This window comes from Lethenteron reissneri, chromosome 44 (assembly GCF_015708825.2).
Source record: "Lethenteron reissneri isolate LAM-NWPU_2019-01 chromosome 44, ASM1570882v1, whole genome shotgun sequence".
Lineage (NCBI taxonomy): Eukaryota > Metazoa > Chordata > Hyperoartia > Petromyzontiformes > Petromyzontidae > Lethenteron > Lethenteron reissneri.
The window spans coordinates 10,628,449-10,646,831 of NC_083822.1; the positions used below are offsets into that span (position 1 = coordinate 10,628,449).

Below are 18,383 nucleotides of genomic sequence, written 5' to 3' on the forward strand. Positions count from 1 at the left end.
CAGACTCTGAGAATCTCCCAGACTCTGAGAATCTCCCAGACTCTGAGAATCTCCCAGACTCTTGAGAATCTCCCAGACTCTGAGAATCTCCCAGACTCTGAGAATCTCCCAGACTCTTGAGAATCTCCCAGACTCTGGGAATCTCCCAGACTCTGGGAATCTCCCAGAATCTGAGAATCTCCCAGACTCTGAGAATCTCCCAGACTCTGAGAATCTCCCAGACTCTGAGAATCTCCCAGACTCTTGAGAATCTCCCAGACTCTGAGAATCTCCCAGACTCTGAGAATCTCCCAGACTCTGGGAATCTCCCAGACTCTGAGAATCTCCCAGACTCTTGAGAATCTCCCAGACTCTGAGAATCTCCCAGACTCTTGAGAATCTCCCAGACTCTGAGAATCTCCCAGACTCTGAGAATCTCCCAGAATCTGAGAATCTCCCAGAATCTGAGAATCTCCCAGACTCTGGGAATCTCCCAGAATCTGAGAATCTCCCAGACTCTGAGAATCTCCCAGACTCTGAGAATCTCCCAGACTCTTGAGAATCTCCCAGACTCTGAGAATCTCCCAGACTCTGAGAATCTCCCAGACTCTGAGAATCTCCCAGACTCTTGAGAATCTCCCAGACTCTGAGAATCTCCCAGACTCTGATAATCTCCCAGACTCTGAGAATCTCCCAGACTCTGAGAATCTCCCAGACTCTTGAGAATCTCCCAGACTCTGAGAATCTCCCAGAATCTGAGAATCTCCCAGACTCTGAGAATCTCCCAGACTCTGGGAATCTCCCAGACTCTGAGAATCTCCCAGAATCTGAGAATCTCCCAGACTCTGAGAATCTCCCAGACTCTGAGAATCTCCCAGACTCTTGAGAATCTCCCAGACTCTGAGAATCTCCCAGACTCTGAGAATCTCCCAGACTCTGAGAATCTCCCAGACTCTGAGAATCTCCCAGACTCTGAGAATCTCCCAGAATCTGAGAATCTCCCAGAATCTGAGAATCTCCCAGACTCTGAGAATCTCCCAGACTCTGAGAATCTCCCAGACTCTGGGAATCTCCCAGACTCTGAGAATCTCCCAGACTCTGAGAATCTCCCAGACTCTGAGAATCTCCCAGACTCTGGGAATCTCCCAGACTCTGAGAATCTCCCAGACTCTGAGAATCTCCCAGACTCTGGGAATCTCCCAGACTCTGAGAATCTCCCAGAATCTGAGAATCTCCCAGACTCTGGGAATCTCCCAGACTCTGAGAATCTCCCAGACTCTGAGAATCTCCCAGACTCTGGGAATCTCCCAGACTCTGAGAATCTCCCAGACTCTGAGAATCTCCCAGACTCTGAGAATCTCCCAGACTCTGAGAATCTCCCAGACTCTGAGAATCTCCCAGACTCTGAGAATCTCCCAGACTCTGAGAATCTCCCAGACTCTGAGAATCTCCCAGACTCTGAGAATCTCCCAGACTCTGAGAATCTCCCAGACTCTGAGAATCTCCCAGAATCTGAGAATCTCCCAGACTCTGAGAATCTCCCAGACTCTGAGAATCTCCCAGACTCTGAGAATCTCCCAGACTCTGAGAATCTCCCAGACTCTGAGAATCTCCCAGACTCTGAGAATCTCCCAGACTCTGAGAATCTCCCAGACTCTGAGAATCTCCCAGAATCTGAGAATCTCCCAGAATCTGAGAATCTCCCAGACTCTGAGAATCTCCCAGACTCTGAGAATCTCCCAGACTCTGAGAATCTCCCAGACTCTGAGACTCTCCCAGACTGAGAATCTCCCAGACTCTGAGAATCTCCCAGACTCTGAGAATCTCCCAGACTCTGAGAATCTCCCAGACTCTGAGAATCTCCCAGACTCTGAGAATCTCCCAGACTCTGAGAATCTCCCAGACTCTGAGACTCTCCCAGACTCTGAGAATCTCCCAGACTCTGAGACTCTCCCAGACTCTGAGAATCTCCCAGACTCTGAGAATCTCCCAGACTCTGAGAATCTCCCAGACTCTGAGAATCTCCCAGACTCTGAGAATCTCCCAGACTCTGAGAATCTCCCAGACTCTGAGAATCTCCCAGACTCTGAGAATCTCCCAGACTCTGAGAATCTCCCAGACTCTGAGAATCTCCCAGACTCTGAGAATCTCCCAGACTCTGAGAATCTCCCAGACTCTGAGAATCTCCCAGACTCTGAGAATCTCCGACACGGCTTGGAAACTCCTGGACCCTGGCGCCGCGAACAATCGAGACCTCCAAGACGCGGAACCCTACTGCCTTGACTTTGGTATCCTCAGACCACGAGATCAAAGCCCTCCCCAACTCGCGAGACCAAGGTCCAGGGGACTCTACCAGCTGACCGCAGAACTCCTGGATGCTGGACCCCCCCGCCTCCTGCGGGGTTCCGCCAGAGGCAGGGCCCCCCACTACTCGGCAGGGCGCCCCTGGCGGTCTCCCTGGGCCCCGTCGGGTTGGGCCCCTGCCCCTCAGAGGACCGGGAGGAGGGCGTGGGGTCCTGGGATGCGGTTCCAGGCCCCGCCTGATGATCGAGGGGTCCCCGCGATCCCTGAGGAGGCGGCCCCCTGACCGGGACTCGAACATCGCCGCGTCGCTTTGGGGTCGCCGCCGCGTGGGCGCCGCTGTCCATGGTTCGCGAGCAGCGAATGCACGGCCTCGCTTCCTCCACTCTGACGAGTTTAACAACATCGACCTCGGAGACTTTAACACATTCCTGCGGAGGGAGCTGGTAGGAACGTTGGGTTGCTCGGTCAATGGCCAGGGTCAACGGCGGCGTGGTGTATTCCGCAAATATGCCCGACTGTGAGGGCGGGCACAAGCCGGCGTGAGTAGGTTAAACGTTGAGTTTTATAAGGGCACCACGGAGTGACCAGCCTCTCCCCACCCAGCCCCACCTCTCCCACCCCCCACCCAGCCCCACCCTCCCCACCCAGCCCCACCCTCCCCACCCAGCCCCTCCCCACCCTCCCCACCCAGCCCCACCCCTCCCATTTTTGGATGCACGACGGACGGACGGACATAATAATCCCCTGTGGGCTGGTGTAACTAGGAGGTTCCTACCAGTAACAGAGAGGCTTCTCCCGCTACCTATCTCACCGTGTCTCACTCGCCCTGTCTCACTCAACATTGTCTCCATTACCCTGTCACTCATCCTCTGTCACTCACCGTCTCTGGCTACCTGTCCTCAGCCTATCTTCCGCACCTTGTCTCGATTACCCGTCTCTCCCTCACCGTGTCTCACTCGCCACGTCTTCACATCACCCCGTAAAATGCTAATGCCGAATCGCAGCATTGACCTCATCTCCCCGACTGGGCGGTCCGCCTGCCTTCTGCTTTTCTCACGTCGCACGTGAACGATCGGAGGTCGTCGCGTATTTGACGTTATATACAAATAGATCAAGGTACAGGATTCACGAATGTAACCACGTCCTTCAACGAGCGTCCTCGCATGCAGGCCGTGGCCGCGGCTCCTGCTATCTTCCACGTCATCGTCTGTGTCCAGGCAACTCCGGTCAGCCCAGGGTCACGGTCACGGGGGAGCAGGAAACTTGGATGTCAGGCAGTGGCACAGGTATAACGTGGTTGGCACAGAGCCTGGGTCTCACGGGGTGTCAGGCAGTGGCACGGGCATAACGTGGTTGGCAGAGCCTGGGTCTCACGGGGTGTCAGGTAGTGGCACGGGCATAACGTGGTTGGCAGAGCCTGGGTCTTACAGGGTGTCAGCCAGTGGCCCTGGCGTGGCGTGGTTCGTAGCCGAGCTCCTGGCTCCGTTTTCCCGTGGGCACCGGTGCCGTTGCACCGCCCCGCACGCTCGATCGCTACGCGCCACTGGTTCTCGGCACACACCGCGCGCGCTCTGCACACGGCACTGTAAACTAAGCAGGTATGTAAAACATGCAACCATGCAAAGCACACGGCCCACTGCCTGCGGTACACAACAACAGACCGTTTATTTTACATCGTTTACTTTTTGGAGTGCTCTTTTTTTGTTTGTTTCCAACCGCAAACCACGGACGCGCACAGATGCAACACAAGTACCTTCATGGATATCCTCGTGACTGACGAACGCTATAGGCCTGAAGAATACTGCACACGGGTTTATTTACATCGCCAAGATTTACAATACAGCACACGGCACAGCGAGCTAACTGGCACTCATCTTCTCTGGAGTAACGTTCAATTCTGCCGCTCGAAAATACTTGTGTTTTTAATATATACTGCATCTACAATACATGGACATCAAAGATGACTAAATACTCACTGCTATTCGCAGTACAATCAATGGATATTATTATAATTTTTCTCATTTGTTATCCTTCTCTTTCCTGCGCGAAAAAAAAAAACACAATCAAGTTCTATATTTGGCAAATCAAAGATGCTTTTGTCCAAAAAAACAAAAACAGAGATAGAGGCAAAGACATGCATTGGATATGGCAGTTGTTGGACCCGGTCACACCGCACGGCAACCGCGAGATAAACACCCCCACACCCCCTCATCCTCGGCAAGCACACATCTCGCAACAGCAGCAGCAGCAGCGTCAGCGTCGTTCGCGAAAGGCGAGCGGCGCTCGTTCTTGTTGCCGGCAAAAAAACACACACAAGGCAAAACGGGGCGGTGTAAACAAGGGGGAAGGAAGTGGTCCTCGATTGAGCCGGCTGAGGTCATTATCCCACCACGACAACGACGACGAGAAAAGACGACGACAGAAACACGCACACCGCACGGGCATAATCCATGGAAAGTTTGATAATACTTCGTAAGATTGCGATGCAAACGGAGCGTTCCTTATTTACAACAAAAAAAACCTGGAGACGGACAGAGGAGTGGAGAGTGGGGTGGAGGTTTGGGGGTGGTGGTGGGTTGTTTGGCGAGTGGTCGGGCCCGGCGCCGCTTGGTGGAGGCCGGGGCAGCCCTCAGAAGGCGGTGCTCTCCGCGTCAAAGTGCTTGGCGTGCCCGTTGCTGGGCTGGGTGCATGGCGTCGCCTCCAGGCACCTCTGCCCGTCCTGCCCGTCCGCCGCCACCGCCGCACCGTGCGCCGTCGGCTGGCGCGCGCCTTCAGAGTTTGCGGGCGAAGGGAATGGATGCAATTACATTCGCGTTATCGCTTTTGTATTTCGTTGGTGGCGAGGTGAAATAAACCCGACGCAAAAACGTTGGCGGTGCATGTGTTTTTAGTGTAGGTGTTATTAACTTATTTCGCACCGTACGTAGCCAACCGTGCTAATCGGAGGTGCGAGGAAAGGATAACAACCTGAACACAAAAAGCAGTTCTAAAGAAATTAGTTTTTCAATCTAGATGTAAAAGTGCATAGCTCCTGTGGCTTCCTCATAAAATGCAGATGAATTCGGTGTTTTATTCCCCCACCGGGAGGCTCCTTCAGGAATTCAGCTCCAGAAGAAACTCCCAGCGAGGCGGATCGAAACGTGTGTGATGTCGCGCCGCACGGAAACGCAGCGCAACACAAAAACACGCCGGAGCACGACGCAGCAGCAGCAGCAGCACAACCGCGACGAACCCTACGGAGTAGAGCGCGTGCGTTTACTCAGGGCAGCGATGATTGGGATGCGGTTAGGTTGTTGTGAGGGGAGCTTCACGCGCGAGCTTCGCTCACGTGAGGCTCGGCAGTGGGAGGCGGATGAGCTCGACAACTCTGAAACTGCGGCTTGCAATCGCCAGTGTTACATGCACAGCACCGGCGCACATCACTCAGCTGCGCGTTAAACTCAACCTGGATTTCTAAAGTTGACAAGGGCTTATATTTGTGACGGAATATATATATTTTTAAAATATTTTAAACATGCAAATAAAAAGCGATAAGCTCCCGATTTGAACCCCCCCCCCCCACAAATTGACAAACTGGGCCGAGGTTGAAGTTCAAGGCAAAGTCAGCGCTATTCTGAATTCGGAAAAGTGTTTAAAGAAAGTCCATCTTACCCACGGCATCCTCGTACAACCACAGCTCCCCCAATCAGACAGCTGCCAGACAGCAAGCGGAGGGGGGGGGGGAGGTATTGCAACGGTGAGAAAGACAGCCGTCACCAAACCCAGCAAGCACAGAAGGGAGGCCCAGCTCATGGAGGCCCTGCTCCCCCCCCCCCCCCTTGGCGGGTGTGCCCTCGGCCCTCGGCCCTCGGAGCCAACGAAGCAAGAGGTTATTGTGACGACAGCACAGCGGAGGTTTTACTTTGGCAGACGTGAAAGGAGATGCGAGGAGGACACCGGCGAGGCGGCCTTTGTTAGGTTTTGCGCGATTCTGGGAAATTGGCAAATTAGCCTTTTGTTAATAATATTCCCTCTGTTTCCCCACCTTTATCCCGATTGTACCATTGGGGTCACGGTCATGAGGTATATATGCTGAACCTCTTTCGCACTGTACTTAGCCAACCGCGCTAATTGGAAGTAAAGCATCTGTTGGGATGTCTCGCAGAACAGGAGTGTGACCCTCCGTGTTAGAGAGTGGCCAAAGGAAGGGGATATGGCAGAGCTACGTCCGAGACACTCTCTCGAGCAACCCTCTGGTCCGCAACGTAGAGGGGGCAGCTTTGTGCCACCCACTCTCCCACCGGGAGCAACGTTTGCTGCGTGATAATTAAAAGGATAGTTTAACTCTCAAAGCTGTAATTGAGCCAGTTATTGGTGGCAGAGGCCGAGTCCATGGACTCACTAAACTTATTGTCCTTCCCCCGCACCTCCGATTAGCACGGTTGGCTCCGTACGGTGCGAAAGAAGTCCAACGTGCTTTCATACCCCCAGTGTTAACCCAGCTGCTTGCCAGGATTCAAACCCAGGAGTCGCAGCAGTGGCAGCTCAACGTTCACACGCTTTTGTGCAGCCGATCGCAAGCTCTGATATGAATCGCCATGCGCACAAACCGCGACGGAGGGGAAATTTCAAGGCATCCACCGTCGAGACGAGACCTGACGGTCGACGACGAGAGGGGGGAGAGGGGGGGGGCACGTTGAAAAGTTGCACGGGGAAAAATGAGCTCGTGCATGGCCAAAGGTTGGAGATGAAACGAGCCGTCGCAAGATCCAGCAGGCGGCAATGGGGAATCAGCGCAGTACAGTAGTTTGTAAGCCCGCACGGCGCCCGCATGTACACGGCGCAACCTTGTGGCGAGACGCGTCATCACCACCGGCACATGCGGGCCCCGCAGTGCTCAGAGCACGGCCTGCACATGGTCAGCTCTGGTGGTAGTGCAGGTGGCTGTGTGAATGGGTGGTAGTGCAGGTGGCTGTGTGTATGTGTGGGAGGGTGTGCAGATGGCTACGTTTGCTTGTGGTAGGAAAAATGGTAACTGTGCAAGGGTAGCTGTTGGGGTTGCCACCTCCAAAAATACAAACAACTGAGACATATGACGGGAAGAAGAACAATATCTCACAATACTGGAAGAGGAGAGTGCTACACGTGAAATCAGTGTCTTGAGCCGTGCAGTGTTACGCAACTGACAAAACCCGGGACTTATAATGTCCCGGGAAGATTTACAAATCTTCCAGCACAGCTACCAAAAAAAAAACCCAGAGGATCCTGAGAAAAGCAAAATCCGTGGCAACCCCAGAAGTAAGTGCTGAGAAGGCTACGTGTACTCGGTAGTGCAGACACTTCTCTGTGGTCTGCTGGTAGTGAACATCTGGCGGTAGTGCTGAGGCAGCTGACGTGTACGGCCGGTAGTGCTCTCGTGGCAAAGCGGAGACTACGGCGTACACAGGCGGTCATGTGGAAGGTGCCGCCACTCACTGGTGGACATGCTGGGCCTGTGGTTGAGGATGGGCTGCTCGGAGCCCGGCGTCGTCGGGCTCTTAAAGTCCTGCGGCGCCGTGGCCGAGCCGGGGTGCAGGCCCGGGGGCTGCGGGGGCGGTGGCACGGAGGGTCGCTGGCGGGGTCGCGGGGTCGGGCGGCTCAGGGTCATCCGCCCGGAGCTCTCCCCGTCGGGGTCGGCGGGGGACAGCGGCGGCGGTTTCTGCCGACGCGAAGTGAACGCGCGAGAGAACGAGTTGGCTCATCAAAATATAAGAATGGGTTTTACCCCTTTCTGGCAATAAAACAGGAGGTGTTAAGATGTTAAAACACCAAATTGAAACCTTTTGCAAGGAATCCTGTCTGCATTAACAACACGTACTTTTGCAGTAATTTTTGGATTACTTTAGTATAAATACATGTTCATTTTCATTCATATGTCGTTTGTTTCTGACTTTATGTGAACGAAAAGACACAAATTTGCCCGCTTTCTCATTGAAAATAGGTACATTTCAAAATATCACTGTCCTGGTCACAAAAGCAAAGTTTGTGGAGAATGATAGCCATCTACTATACTTTTTAGGCATAAGCAATTACGAAATAACACTTAATACCCAGGAACAAAAATTGTGTTACATAGTGTTAGATATTATTTTTTTTGCATGTTCACCACAAGTACGTGTGGTTACTGTAGACATGATTCCTTCCAAAAAGTGTTTTTTTGGAGTTTTAACATCTTAACACAACTGTTTTAGTGCCGGAACGGCTAAAACCTATTCTTATATTATTAACGAAACAATTTTCATTTTACCAGCTAAGGCTCTTTTTTAGAAGCGACCTGGCCACAAATGATAGCTCAACGAAGTGGCTTATCACGTGGACATTTATGGCAGCCAAATAATCTGAACGCGTGGTGATGTTGATTCTAAACGGAAAAACCGGAGGACCCAGAGAAAAATCCACACGACCACGGGGAGAGAGGAAACGCAAACTCCCAATATACAGCAGGCGTCAGGGTTGGGATCAAAGCCACGACCATCTCTGCATAGCAGGCGATGTAGTTAACATCTCCTAGCCACCGTCGCCACGGGGCTCGCACTGCGCCACACGTCAAGACCGTTCCGTCCACTCTCAAATCCCTCGCAGGGTCATCCCGGGTTCAGCCTCCACGTCGCGTGAAGCCCCAAACCCCCGCACCGCCACCACCCCCTCCCCCCCCACGCGGGCGCGACGTACGGGGGGCGTGGGGTGCGCCGCCTTGGTGGGGGGCGTGCTGGGCGGCGTGGACGAGCGGCTCGTCGACGCGGACGAGGAGGGCGGCTCGCTGACCGGCTCCGCCGCCGGCAGACAGGGCGGCTTGACGGGCGGCTTCGGTGGCGGCGGCGCCGGCTTCTTGCTGGCTGCGGCGGCAGGGCGCAGCACGGCGCCGTCGGCACACGCGGGGGATACAAACGCACGCGCGGCGACACGTGGCGCGCGCGGCGATATGTGGCACAGGCGTGTGCAGCGTGTGGCCATTTATGAAACTGCTATTTAAAAAAAAAAATTTCATTAAACAAGAGCCCGGGACAAAGCGCGAGCGACTCGGAGAGAGGGGGGGGCGGGGAGCTACAGATGTTCCGCGGACGACAAGCGGCGGAAATGGAAGGTGGATGGTCTCACTGCCCTACTACTCCTTTAGGGGGCAACGTTCGGGAACGTGGTATTTTTAGGCGATTGGAAGATGAGAGAAGGGGGGCATTAAAACTATTTTTTAAACGATTAAAGTATTTTATTTTATCAGGCAAGGTCCACTGAGCTATGTAGCTCTTTTTCAGAAGTGACCTGGCCACCAAATTTTAGCCCAATGAAGTGGGTTATCATCATGTGGAAATGTATAGAATCTAAATACTCTAAACGCGTGGTGATGTTGATTATAAACGTGGAGGGATAAATTGGAGGACCCGGAGAAAAATCCACACAACCACGAACAGGAACATGCAAACTCCAAATATACAACAGGCGTTAAGGGTCGAGATCGAACCCACGACCTCCTGTATACCAGGCGAGTTAGTTAACATCTCGCCACCGTGGCGCCCCAAGTCTTCCCCACCCCCCTTCGGTCTTTGGCGTTTATTCGTTTCACCACCCATGACCACCGCGCGTCGCTTCCGCACCAGGGGGCTGGTGGTGCTGTCCCTTCACCATCTCATGGCCCAGAGTGGGGGGCCTACCTATGGGCTGAATGCGACCGCCACCACGAGAGAGGCCTATCGCTTCTAAACGCGCCGCAAACGACATTTGTCCGTGACCGCAAGCAAGCATCTTAGCTGTACTAATCGGCTACCAGAGGGGTTTCCGTTAGCCCTGACAACCCCGTACTTTAATCAACACGTGCTCATTCACAGCTGCCACGGCAAGGGCCTCGCAGTGAAAGAGGCGATCGACCTTCGGTGGGCTCAAGGTTTTCGATCGCTGCGCGAAACCCGTCGTCCGTCGCGCGAGTCCGCCCATGGGGGGCGGAGGCCGTACCTCTGCGGCCGAGGCCGGGACTGGGGCCGGACAGCGTCTGGTTGGCGCCGATGCTGATCTGGGCGAGGCCGGACCCAGCGTGCGCTGGCAGCGTGCAGCTCTTCTGCATGGCGCTGTCCTTGCCCGAGCTCCTCAGTGTGCTGAAGGGAACAGCGGCCTCCGCTTAGAGAGGGCGGACAAACTACAAGCGGCAAGCACACGTACAGGTGTAGTACAGGTGTAGTACAGGGGTTCAGCCGCAGGCGCCGCTGCAATGGTAGCGACGGCCATCGTGAGGCCGTGAGCTCAGAAGGTGAAGGTCAGAGATGGGAGATGGCGAAGTTAGTACACAGAGATGAGCGCACGCACACACGCGCGTGCGTGCGCGCATATGGGTCCGGAGGACACAAGGGCAGGATGGGATGGAAGAAGCAGGCGAGTGAATCCGCTGGGCCGGGACGCCGTCAAACTCCGCTCATCCATCGGGGAGCGGCTGCCGCATGCGGGAATGGACCAGCAATGTCCCCGGAGCACGGTGGCCACGCACCGACGGCCCGGCGAGCCGCACCCCGGATGCGTTCTGTCCGCGATGCTTGGGCCGCGAGCGAGCGCTGGCGAGAGAGATGGCTCCAGGGGCATGCGGAGGAGGAGGCAGCGATGACGGTGATGCTATCCCGGCGCGACGCTACGCTCCGGCATGCATGGAGGGGGTTAGCGCCATGCAGGGTCGCACACGCATGGACAGGGTTCGGGCTCAGGACGACGGAGGACAGAATTTGTGTCGTCGCGCCGGAAGGATCCTCGCTCGCAACGGGAGGCACGGGGGAGACGCGACGCGGCACCGGGAAGGCGCCGCGGCGGTTTTACCGGTGCGATGGGGCTCTCGGGCGTGCCGTCGTTACCTATACAGACCAGGCCTGCCCTCTCGGGCGCAGCCACAGCCGACGGTGCGGCCGGAGGAGGAGCCGCCCCCCGTGGGCCCCAGCGTCCCCGTCGTCTGCCCGCCCAGGGTGGCGCGCTTGGTGAGCAGCAGCGGCGTCTTCATGTAAACGGGCGGTGCCGTGCCGGGCTCCGGCACGTGAGTGTCCGACGGGGACGGCTGCTTGGGAATCGCGATGTAGGTAGGCCGAGGGTTGTAGTTTATGTCATAGTGCTGCTGCTGCTGTTGATGCAGCTGCTGCTGCTGTTGTTGCTGCTGCTGCAGCTGGAGAGGGTGATGTTGTAGATGATGCTGAAGGGGGTGATGGTGCTGCTGATGCGGCTGCTGCTGATGCGGCTGCTGCGGCTGCTGCGGATGCTGGTGGTGGTGGATCTGGAGCGTCGGTGGGGCACAGTGGCCCAGCGCCGCCCGTTTCTGCGGCGAAGTGGGCAGTGTGCTGGAGCCCCCGAACAGCCCGTCGGCCACGGGGGGCTTCGTTGGGTGGAATGAGCTCGTGGTGGGCGGGGGCCGCTCCTCCAGGGAGGAAGAGGAGAAGGAGGAAGAGGAGGAGGAAGGGGGACAGTGGAAAGCCAGCCGCCTGGACTGGAGCCAGTGCTCGCTGTTAAGACACAACAAGGGAGGAGACAGGGCAGTGAGCCATTGCTCGCTGTGAGACACAACAAGGGAGGAGACAAGGCAGTGAGTCAGTGCTCACTCTTAGACACAACAAGGGAGGAGACAAGGCAGTGAGTAGTGCTCGCTGTTAAGACACAACAAGGGAGGAGACAAGGCAGTGAGCACCTGCGAAACGAGTGGGCTGACAGGCGGGCATGGCCAAACACGGGCCGGAACCGTGAACACCTTGGACGCAACGGCCCGCGCGATTGACTGCGCGATTGACTGCGCGAGCACGGCAAACGCAAAAGCTGTAGGGTGCCTCCAGTATATCTGGAGGCACCCTACAGCAAGGCACCCCCGGTGGCAGCTGCCCCTGCGTGTCACAAGGTGAATAGAGCAACGCCCTGCAAGCAGGCATCAGTCTCCCAGTAGGGGGACATTTTGCTACGCGGCTTCCAGATTTAGTCAATTTGTAAGTAGATTCTCGTATTCGGCAAAATGTGGACTGGATGCTGCGGGTGCCGCCCGGGTGCCCCCCCCCCCCCATCCCACCACCCCCAACACGTTCCCCTCCCCGGCACGACGTCATGCACTCACTCACCCGGCCTCCTCCATGTGGTGCCGCGGGACGACCGGCGGCGTCGGGGCCGAGGGCGCGGCGGGGGCGACCGTGGCGGCGGAGGGGGTCGCCGCCACGGGTGCGACCGGAGGAGTGCTGGGGGGCACGGGAGGGACGGGCGGCAGTGGGGGCGCGGGGGGCGCGGGGGGCGCGGCGCCAGCGGCGGCGGCGGCAGGGTGGAGCGACGGCCCGGGGCTGAGCGGCGATTCCAGCGGGGTGGCGTCGGCGCCGGGAGACTGCTCCCCGCCGGATGTGGACGCCGCACGGCGCACGCTGCCCGAGAAGCCGGGGGGCCCCGCGCCCCCCCCACACAGCGAGCTCCCCGAGCCCATGGGGCCCCCACGGCGCGCCATCCAGTCCGTGTCCATGACGCGCACGCCCATGCTGCGGGGGTGGGGGTGAGGAGGAGGCAGATCAACACGGAAGTGCCCCGCCACAGCCACCGCGGTCGCTTGAGAGCGAGCGAGCACGCCGGCCACAGAGTCTACTCGCTCGCGGTCGCCCCATTCAGAGACCGGCCCACACCGCGGAAATTAAGGGCGTCCGCGGTGGCGAGATGTTAACTACCTTGCCTGGTATACAGGAGGTCGTGGGTTCAATCCCGACCCTGACGCCTGCTGTTGTATTTGGAGTTTGTTATCTCTCTCTCTCCCTGTGTTCGTGTGCATGTTTCTCCGGGTTCTCCGGTTTTCCCCACCACATTTAGAATATACAAGCGTTTAGAGTATTCGGCTGCTATATATTGCCACATAAGCCGCTTAGTTGAGCTATCATTTGCGCCCAGGTCACTTCTGAAAAAAAGCTATATAGCTCAGTGGGCCTTGCCTGGTAAAATAAAAAAAAAATATTGTAGTTTCAAATGTGGCATTTCCATCCCTGGCTGTGCGCCACCAATGCAGCGGAGCACTTCCGTATTGCTCACTGAAAAGAGCACGGAACCCAAACGCTGCAGAGAGTTCTTATTTAGTCGGTGCGCACAACAGTGACATCACAGCCGCTGGTGTTGCAATCATAACAAGAGTAATAAAAGGTAGATAATTGTAACCGAGCACGTTTGGTGTTTGCGCCGTTCTTACATTGCACGGCTCTCAATAACAAAGTCTGCAGTCGGCTCACAGTAAGGGGCATTTGTTGCTCCGCGTGTCATCCCAACCGATGAAGTTTGTTGGGGATACATTTTTCGAATTTGCCAAATTTGGAGCCCGATTCCAACGCGCAGTGCTCCACCGATCTTGAACGCCGCCAGGAGATCCCTTTAACGTCCCCTGTGATGCAGACGGCTCCTAGTACAACCGCGGACCGACTGCAACGAGCGGTGAACGTGGCTACGGCTGGGCCCGAACCGCAACGTCACGCCCCAATGCAACGGGGCCATCGCGCGGGACGCTTTTATAAAAAAAAGTGACGCCGCATTCAAACTCGAAGGCGTGCTGAGAGAGGCCGATCAGGCGGCGCGAAGCAATCGGACAAGGAAGGAATCTACGAAGATGTCTACGATCGTGCGCTGCATCCTCCCCACCCCACCACCCCCCCATTAGCAGGGAGAAGCGCGACTCTCTGTCTTCATAGCGGCCACACCGTGTGATTAGCGCTCGTCTGAATGGCACTACCCTGCAATGGATTTCTTTCGCGACTGTACGTAGCCAACCACGATAATCAGACGTGCAGGGGGAGGGGGGGGGGACAATACGTTTAGCGAGTCGATAGACTCAGCCTCTAACTCTCAGAGCTGGAATTTATCCAGTTATCGATGGAAAACTATCCTTTTAATTATCACGCGACAAACGTTGCTCCCAGTGGGAGAGTGGGTGGCACAAAGCTGCCCCCTCTACGTTGCGGACCAGAGGGTTGCTCGAGAGAGTGTCTCGGACGTAGCTCTGCCATATCCCCTTCCGTGGGCCACTCTCTAACACGGAGGGTCACACTACTATTCCGCGAGACATCCCAACAGATGCTTCACTTCCGATCAGCACGGTTGGCTATGTACAGCAAAAAAAATAACACATACGCCAATGTACGGTATATATGTTGAACTTCTTTCGCAACCGTACGTAGCCAACCGCGCTAATCAGACGTACGGGGGGGGGGGGGGGGGGACAACAACAAGAGAAGCAGTTCAATCGAGACTTAAAAGTGTATAGCACTCCAGTGGCTTCCGAACAACATTTGAAACAGCGATTCGAAAGTAGGTCGTGCCAGACACCTCGTCGTCACGGGAACGCTCGGGACGTCCACCCGTGGGCTTGGCCTCCGTTCACGCGGACTGGCAGCGCGCTAAATCTGTCCGCCCAGCGCACCAGCTGGATGCGGTCACTCCTTATTTTTATTTCGTTTTCTGCTAAACATTTCACGTTTCATTTCCTCCGGCGGCGGAGGGGGGTGGGTGTGGTGGTGGGGGCAATTATCAACAGCCCTCCTGCCGCCGCGTTACCGAGTGTCAGGCAGCGGAGGGTTAAGGTGTCTTGTAGTACCTTTGGATTTTCCGAAGGCTGAGGCAGCATTGAAGGGGTTAAAGAGACACCGTAAGGTTGTTAGTACGGACACACGGGCAGCAGCGACTGCGACGACCACGGCAACAACAGCCGACAATCGCCACAATGCAACGGTGAGGACACCACCGTGCCGGTGCCAGGTTAGGTGCACTCCGAGGCGCCGTGATATGTTAAAGCTCGCCGGCATACGAGGTCATGGGATAGACCCAGGTGTTGCGGGTTAACGCACAGAGATGACCGACAGACGCCGCTACCTGCGCTCCCACGGTGCCACTGTTCCACACACATGTACAGCAGGATGCACGTAGGCTATGTAGGCTACACCGACGTCCTGGGGGAAAGTGGTGTTAGCGAGCGCCTATTAAGAGCGGCACGGTGCATGAGCCGGTCAGTGCAGCTAGCCGCACGCTCGACCACTTTTATCTCCCCAGTGCTGATGTTTGCACTGCACCGGGCGCTCATTTTAGGCCGGGTCTACCTAGAAAAGTCTCAGAACAGGTCATATGAATTGCATCCAGAAGTCCATCCATGTGAAATCCATTTAGGGTTTGATTTTTATTTCTAACCCTGAGCAGTGAGCTCCACTGAGAACCCTGTGTGGTTGCTGAGTAAGGCTAACTATTTAAGTCTGCGGCTCTGTGTGAGGCTATGGGTCTCGCTGTAAGTCTAAGGCTGTCTGTGCGAGTCTAAGGCTGTCTGTGCGAGTCTAAGGCTCTCTGTGTTTCGAGTCTGTGGCTCTCTGTGCGAGTGAGTCTGTGGCTCTCTGTGCGAGTGAGTCTATGGGTCTCTGTGTGAGTGAGTCTATGGCTCTATGTGTGAGTGAGTCTATGTCTCTCTGTGTGAGTGAGTCTATGGCTCTCTGTGCGAGTGAGTCTATGTTTCTCTGTGCGAGCGAGTCTATGGCTCTCTGTGAGCGTGAGTCTATGGCTCTCTGTGCAAGTGAGTCTATGTTTCTCTGTGCGAGTGAGTCTATGGCTCTCTGTGCGAGTGAGTCTATAGCTTTCTGTGCGAGTGAGTCTATGGCTCTCTGTGCGAGTGAGTCTATGGCTCTCTGTGCGAGTGAGTCTATGGCTCTCTGTGCGAGTGAGTCTATGGCTCTCTGTGCGAGTGAGTCTATGGCTCTCTGTGCGAGTAAGTCTATGGCTCTCTGTGTAAGTCTATGGGTGTCTGTGTGATTCTATGGCTTTCTGTGCGAGTGAGTCCATGGCTCTCTGTGTGAGTCTATGGGTGTCTGTGTGAGTCTACGGCTCTCTGTGCGAGTAAGTCCATGGCTCTCTGTGTAAGTCTATGGGTGTCTGTGTGAGTCTACGGCTCTCTGTGCGAGTAAGTCTATGGCTCTCTGTGTAAGTCTATGGGTGTCTGTGTGAGTCTATGGCTCTCTGTGCGAGTGAGTCTATGGCTCTCTGTGCGAGTGAGTCTATGGCTCTCTGTGCGAGTGAGTCTATGGCTCTCTGTGCGAGTAAGTCTATGGCTCTCTGTGTAAGTCTATGGGTGTCTGTGTGATTCTATGGCTCTCTGTGCGAGTGAGTCCATGGCTCTCTGTGTGAGTCTATGGGTGTCTGTGTGAGTCTATGGCTCTGTGCAAGTGAGTCCATGGCTCTCTGTGTGAGTCTATGGGTGTCTGTGTGAGTCTACGGCTCTCTGTGCGAGTAAGTCTATGGCTCTCTGTGTAAGTCTATGGGTGTCTGTGTGAGTCTACGGCTCTCTGTGCGAGTAAGTCTATGGCTCTCTGTGTAAGTCTATGGGTGTCTGTGTGAGTCTATGGCTCTCTGTGCGAGTGAGTCTATGGCTCTCTGTGCGAGTGAGTCTATGGCTCTCTGTGCGAGTGAGTCTATGGCTCTCTGTGCGAGTAAGTCTATGGCTCTCTGTGTAAGTCTATGGGTGTCTGTGTGAGTCTACGGCTCTCTGTGCGAGTAAGTCTATGGCTCTCTGTGTAAGTCTATGGGTGTCTGTGTGAGTCTATGGCTCTCTGTGCGAGTGAGTCCATAGCTCTCTGTGTGAGTCTATGGGTGTCTGTGTGAGTCTATGGGTGTCTGTGTGAGTCTATGGGTGTCTGTGTGAGTCTACGGCTCTCTGTGCTCACCCGTCCTTGCGGAACTCCATGGACACGTTGTCGGTGGCGATGCTGTGAGGCCTCGGCTCCTTGAGCTCCGTCTCGGGGGACCCCCCCCCAGTGCCCCCTCCTCCCTCTGGAGGTCCCCCGGACCCCACGGAGCCCACGGAGCCCATGGACCCCACGGAGCCCACGGAGCCCACGACTGGGGTGGTAGCCCCACCGATGATGGCCGGAATCTCGTGGTTGGCATTGTGGTTCGTCTGGGTGGGGCTGGACGCACCGCTATTGGCCGTCACCCCAAAATCCAGTTCTGGAATCAATAACAACAACAACCAAACAATCATATCCGATACTAAACATTTTTTTATTTTACCTGGCAAGGCCCATATAGCTCTTTTTCCAGAAGCGACCTGGCTATCACAACTGATAGGTCAACAAAGTGACTTCCCGTGTGGAAATGTATAGCAGCCAAATACTCTAAACGCGTGATGCTGATTATAAATGTGGAGGGAATAAACCAGATGAGCTGGAGAAGAATCCACGCGACCGCGGGGAGAGAGACACACGCACACAACTCCAAATATACAGCAGCAGGCGTCAGGGCTGGGATCGAACCCACGACCTCCTGCATAGCAGGCGAGGCAGATAACATCTCCTAGCCACTATTCAGGAAGGCCACTGACCTCCAGGGAAGAACCAGTTGGCGTTCTGGATGATGGGCTCAATGATGCCGCCCGTGTGCAGCGACACCGTCGTCATCATGTCCGTCATGCTCCTGCACACGGGGGAGGGGGGGGGGTCACATGACCACAAGCTGACGTCGTACGGCTACAGAGGGTGGAGGGTTCGCGCGGCCGGTAAGGGGAGGGTCACATGGCCACGTGGAGGAGGTCACGTGACCGCATATCACAGGATGTTGTTCCAGGGTGGCGGCTCTCGCCGCTGTTGCGCACGCTCCGTGTTTGGCTTCTCCCAGGCCACGTCATGACCGGGGGTTTCTTTGTTAATTTCGCACGCTCTGTCGATCGGTTTCTCTCTGACATTTGAATGCCCGGCTCTCCGATGTGTTGTCAGGTTGTGCCGCGTGTTGCTCGCCGCAACGTTTGGCGTTTGGCTCCGTGTGCTGGGAGCGCCTTGAAAGCATCGGAGAGCTGTACAGCACTTCCGCAAAAACCCACGCAGTAGTATTTGACGATTCGAATGCGTCGTTCATCACGCGCAACTACAAGTTATTTTAGTGTGTTTTTTTATCACGCTAAAATAATTGTTTTTCCTTCACAATTCCTGAGCTTTTACCTGACCCTCCAATTCCATACATCATAGATAATCACCGCTCACCTACTACTGCCAACATAATCATATACGGTGGCAATAACGTTGGAAAATCACAGGAAGCACCTGACTAGCGTCGCGCAACTAAGGTGTCCATCGCTACCAGGTGACGACCGCTGC

At 55.6% G+C, this 18,383-nt stretch overlaps 1 protein-coding gene across 4 annotated transcripts in view; it reads right to left on the reverse strand.

The window, feature by feature from the left end:
- Positions 1-4,080: 4,080 nt before the first annotated feature.
- LOC133353605 (rho GTPase-activating protein 44-like) overlaps positions 4,081-18,383 on the reverse strand; it is an 87,604-nt gene continuing 73,301 nt past the window's right edge. The window contains exons 15-24 of one of the 4 annotated variants that reach the window (XM_061569979.1): positions 17,615-17,706; positions 16,959-17,241; positions 14,855-14,872; positions 12,366-12,767; positions 11,130-11,765; positions 10,249-10,388; positions 8,974-9,137; positions 7,738-7,960; positions 5,935-5,976; positions 4,915-5,052 (exon numbers count right to left, since the gene is read on the reverse strand). In XM_061569979.1, coding sequence (XP_061425963.1) covers positions 5,969-5,976; positions 7,738-7,960; positions 8,974-9,137; positions 10,249-10,388; positions 11,130-11,765; positions 12,366-12,767; positions 14,855-14,872; positions 16,959-17,241; positions 17,615-17,706 — 1,966 coding nt within the window. In that variant the 3' untranslated portion in view covers positions 4,915-5,052; positions 5,935-5,968. Of the gene's footprint in view, positions 5,053-5,934; positions 5,977-7,737; positions 7,961-8,973; positions 9,138-10,248; positions 10,389-11,129; positions 11,766-12,365; positions 12,768-14,854; positions 14,873-16,958; positions 17,242-17,614; positions 17,707-18,383 lie in introns of all 4 variants that reach the window. The other 3 variants (XM_061569977.1, XM_061569978.1, XM_061569980.1) reach the window with 3 other exon arrangements.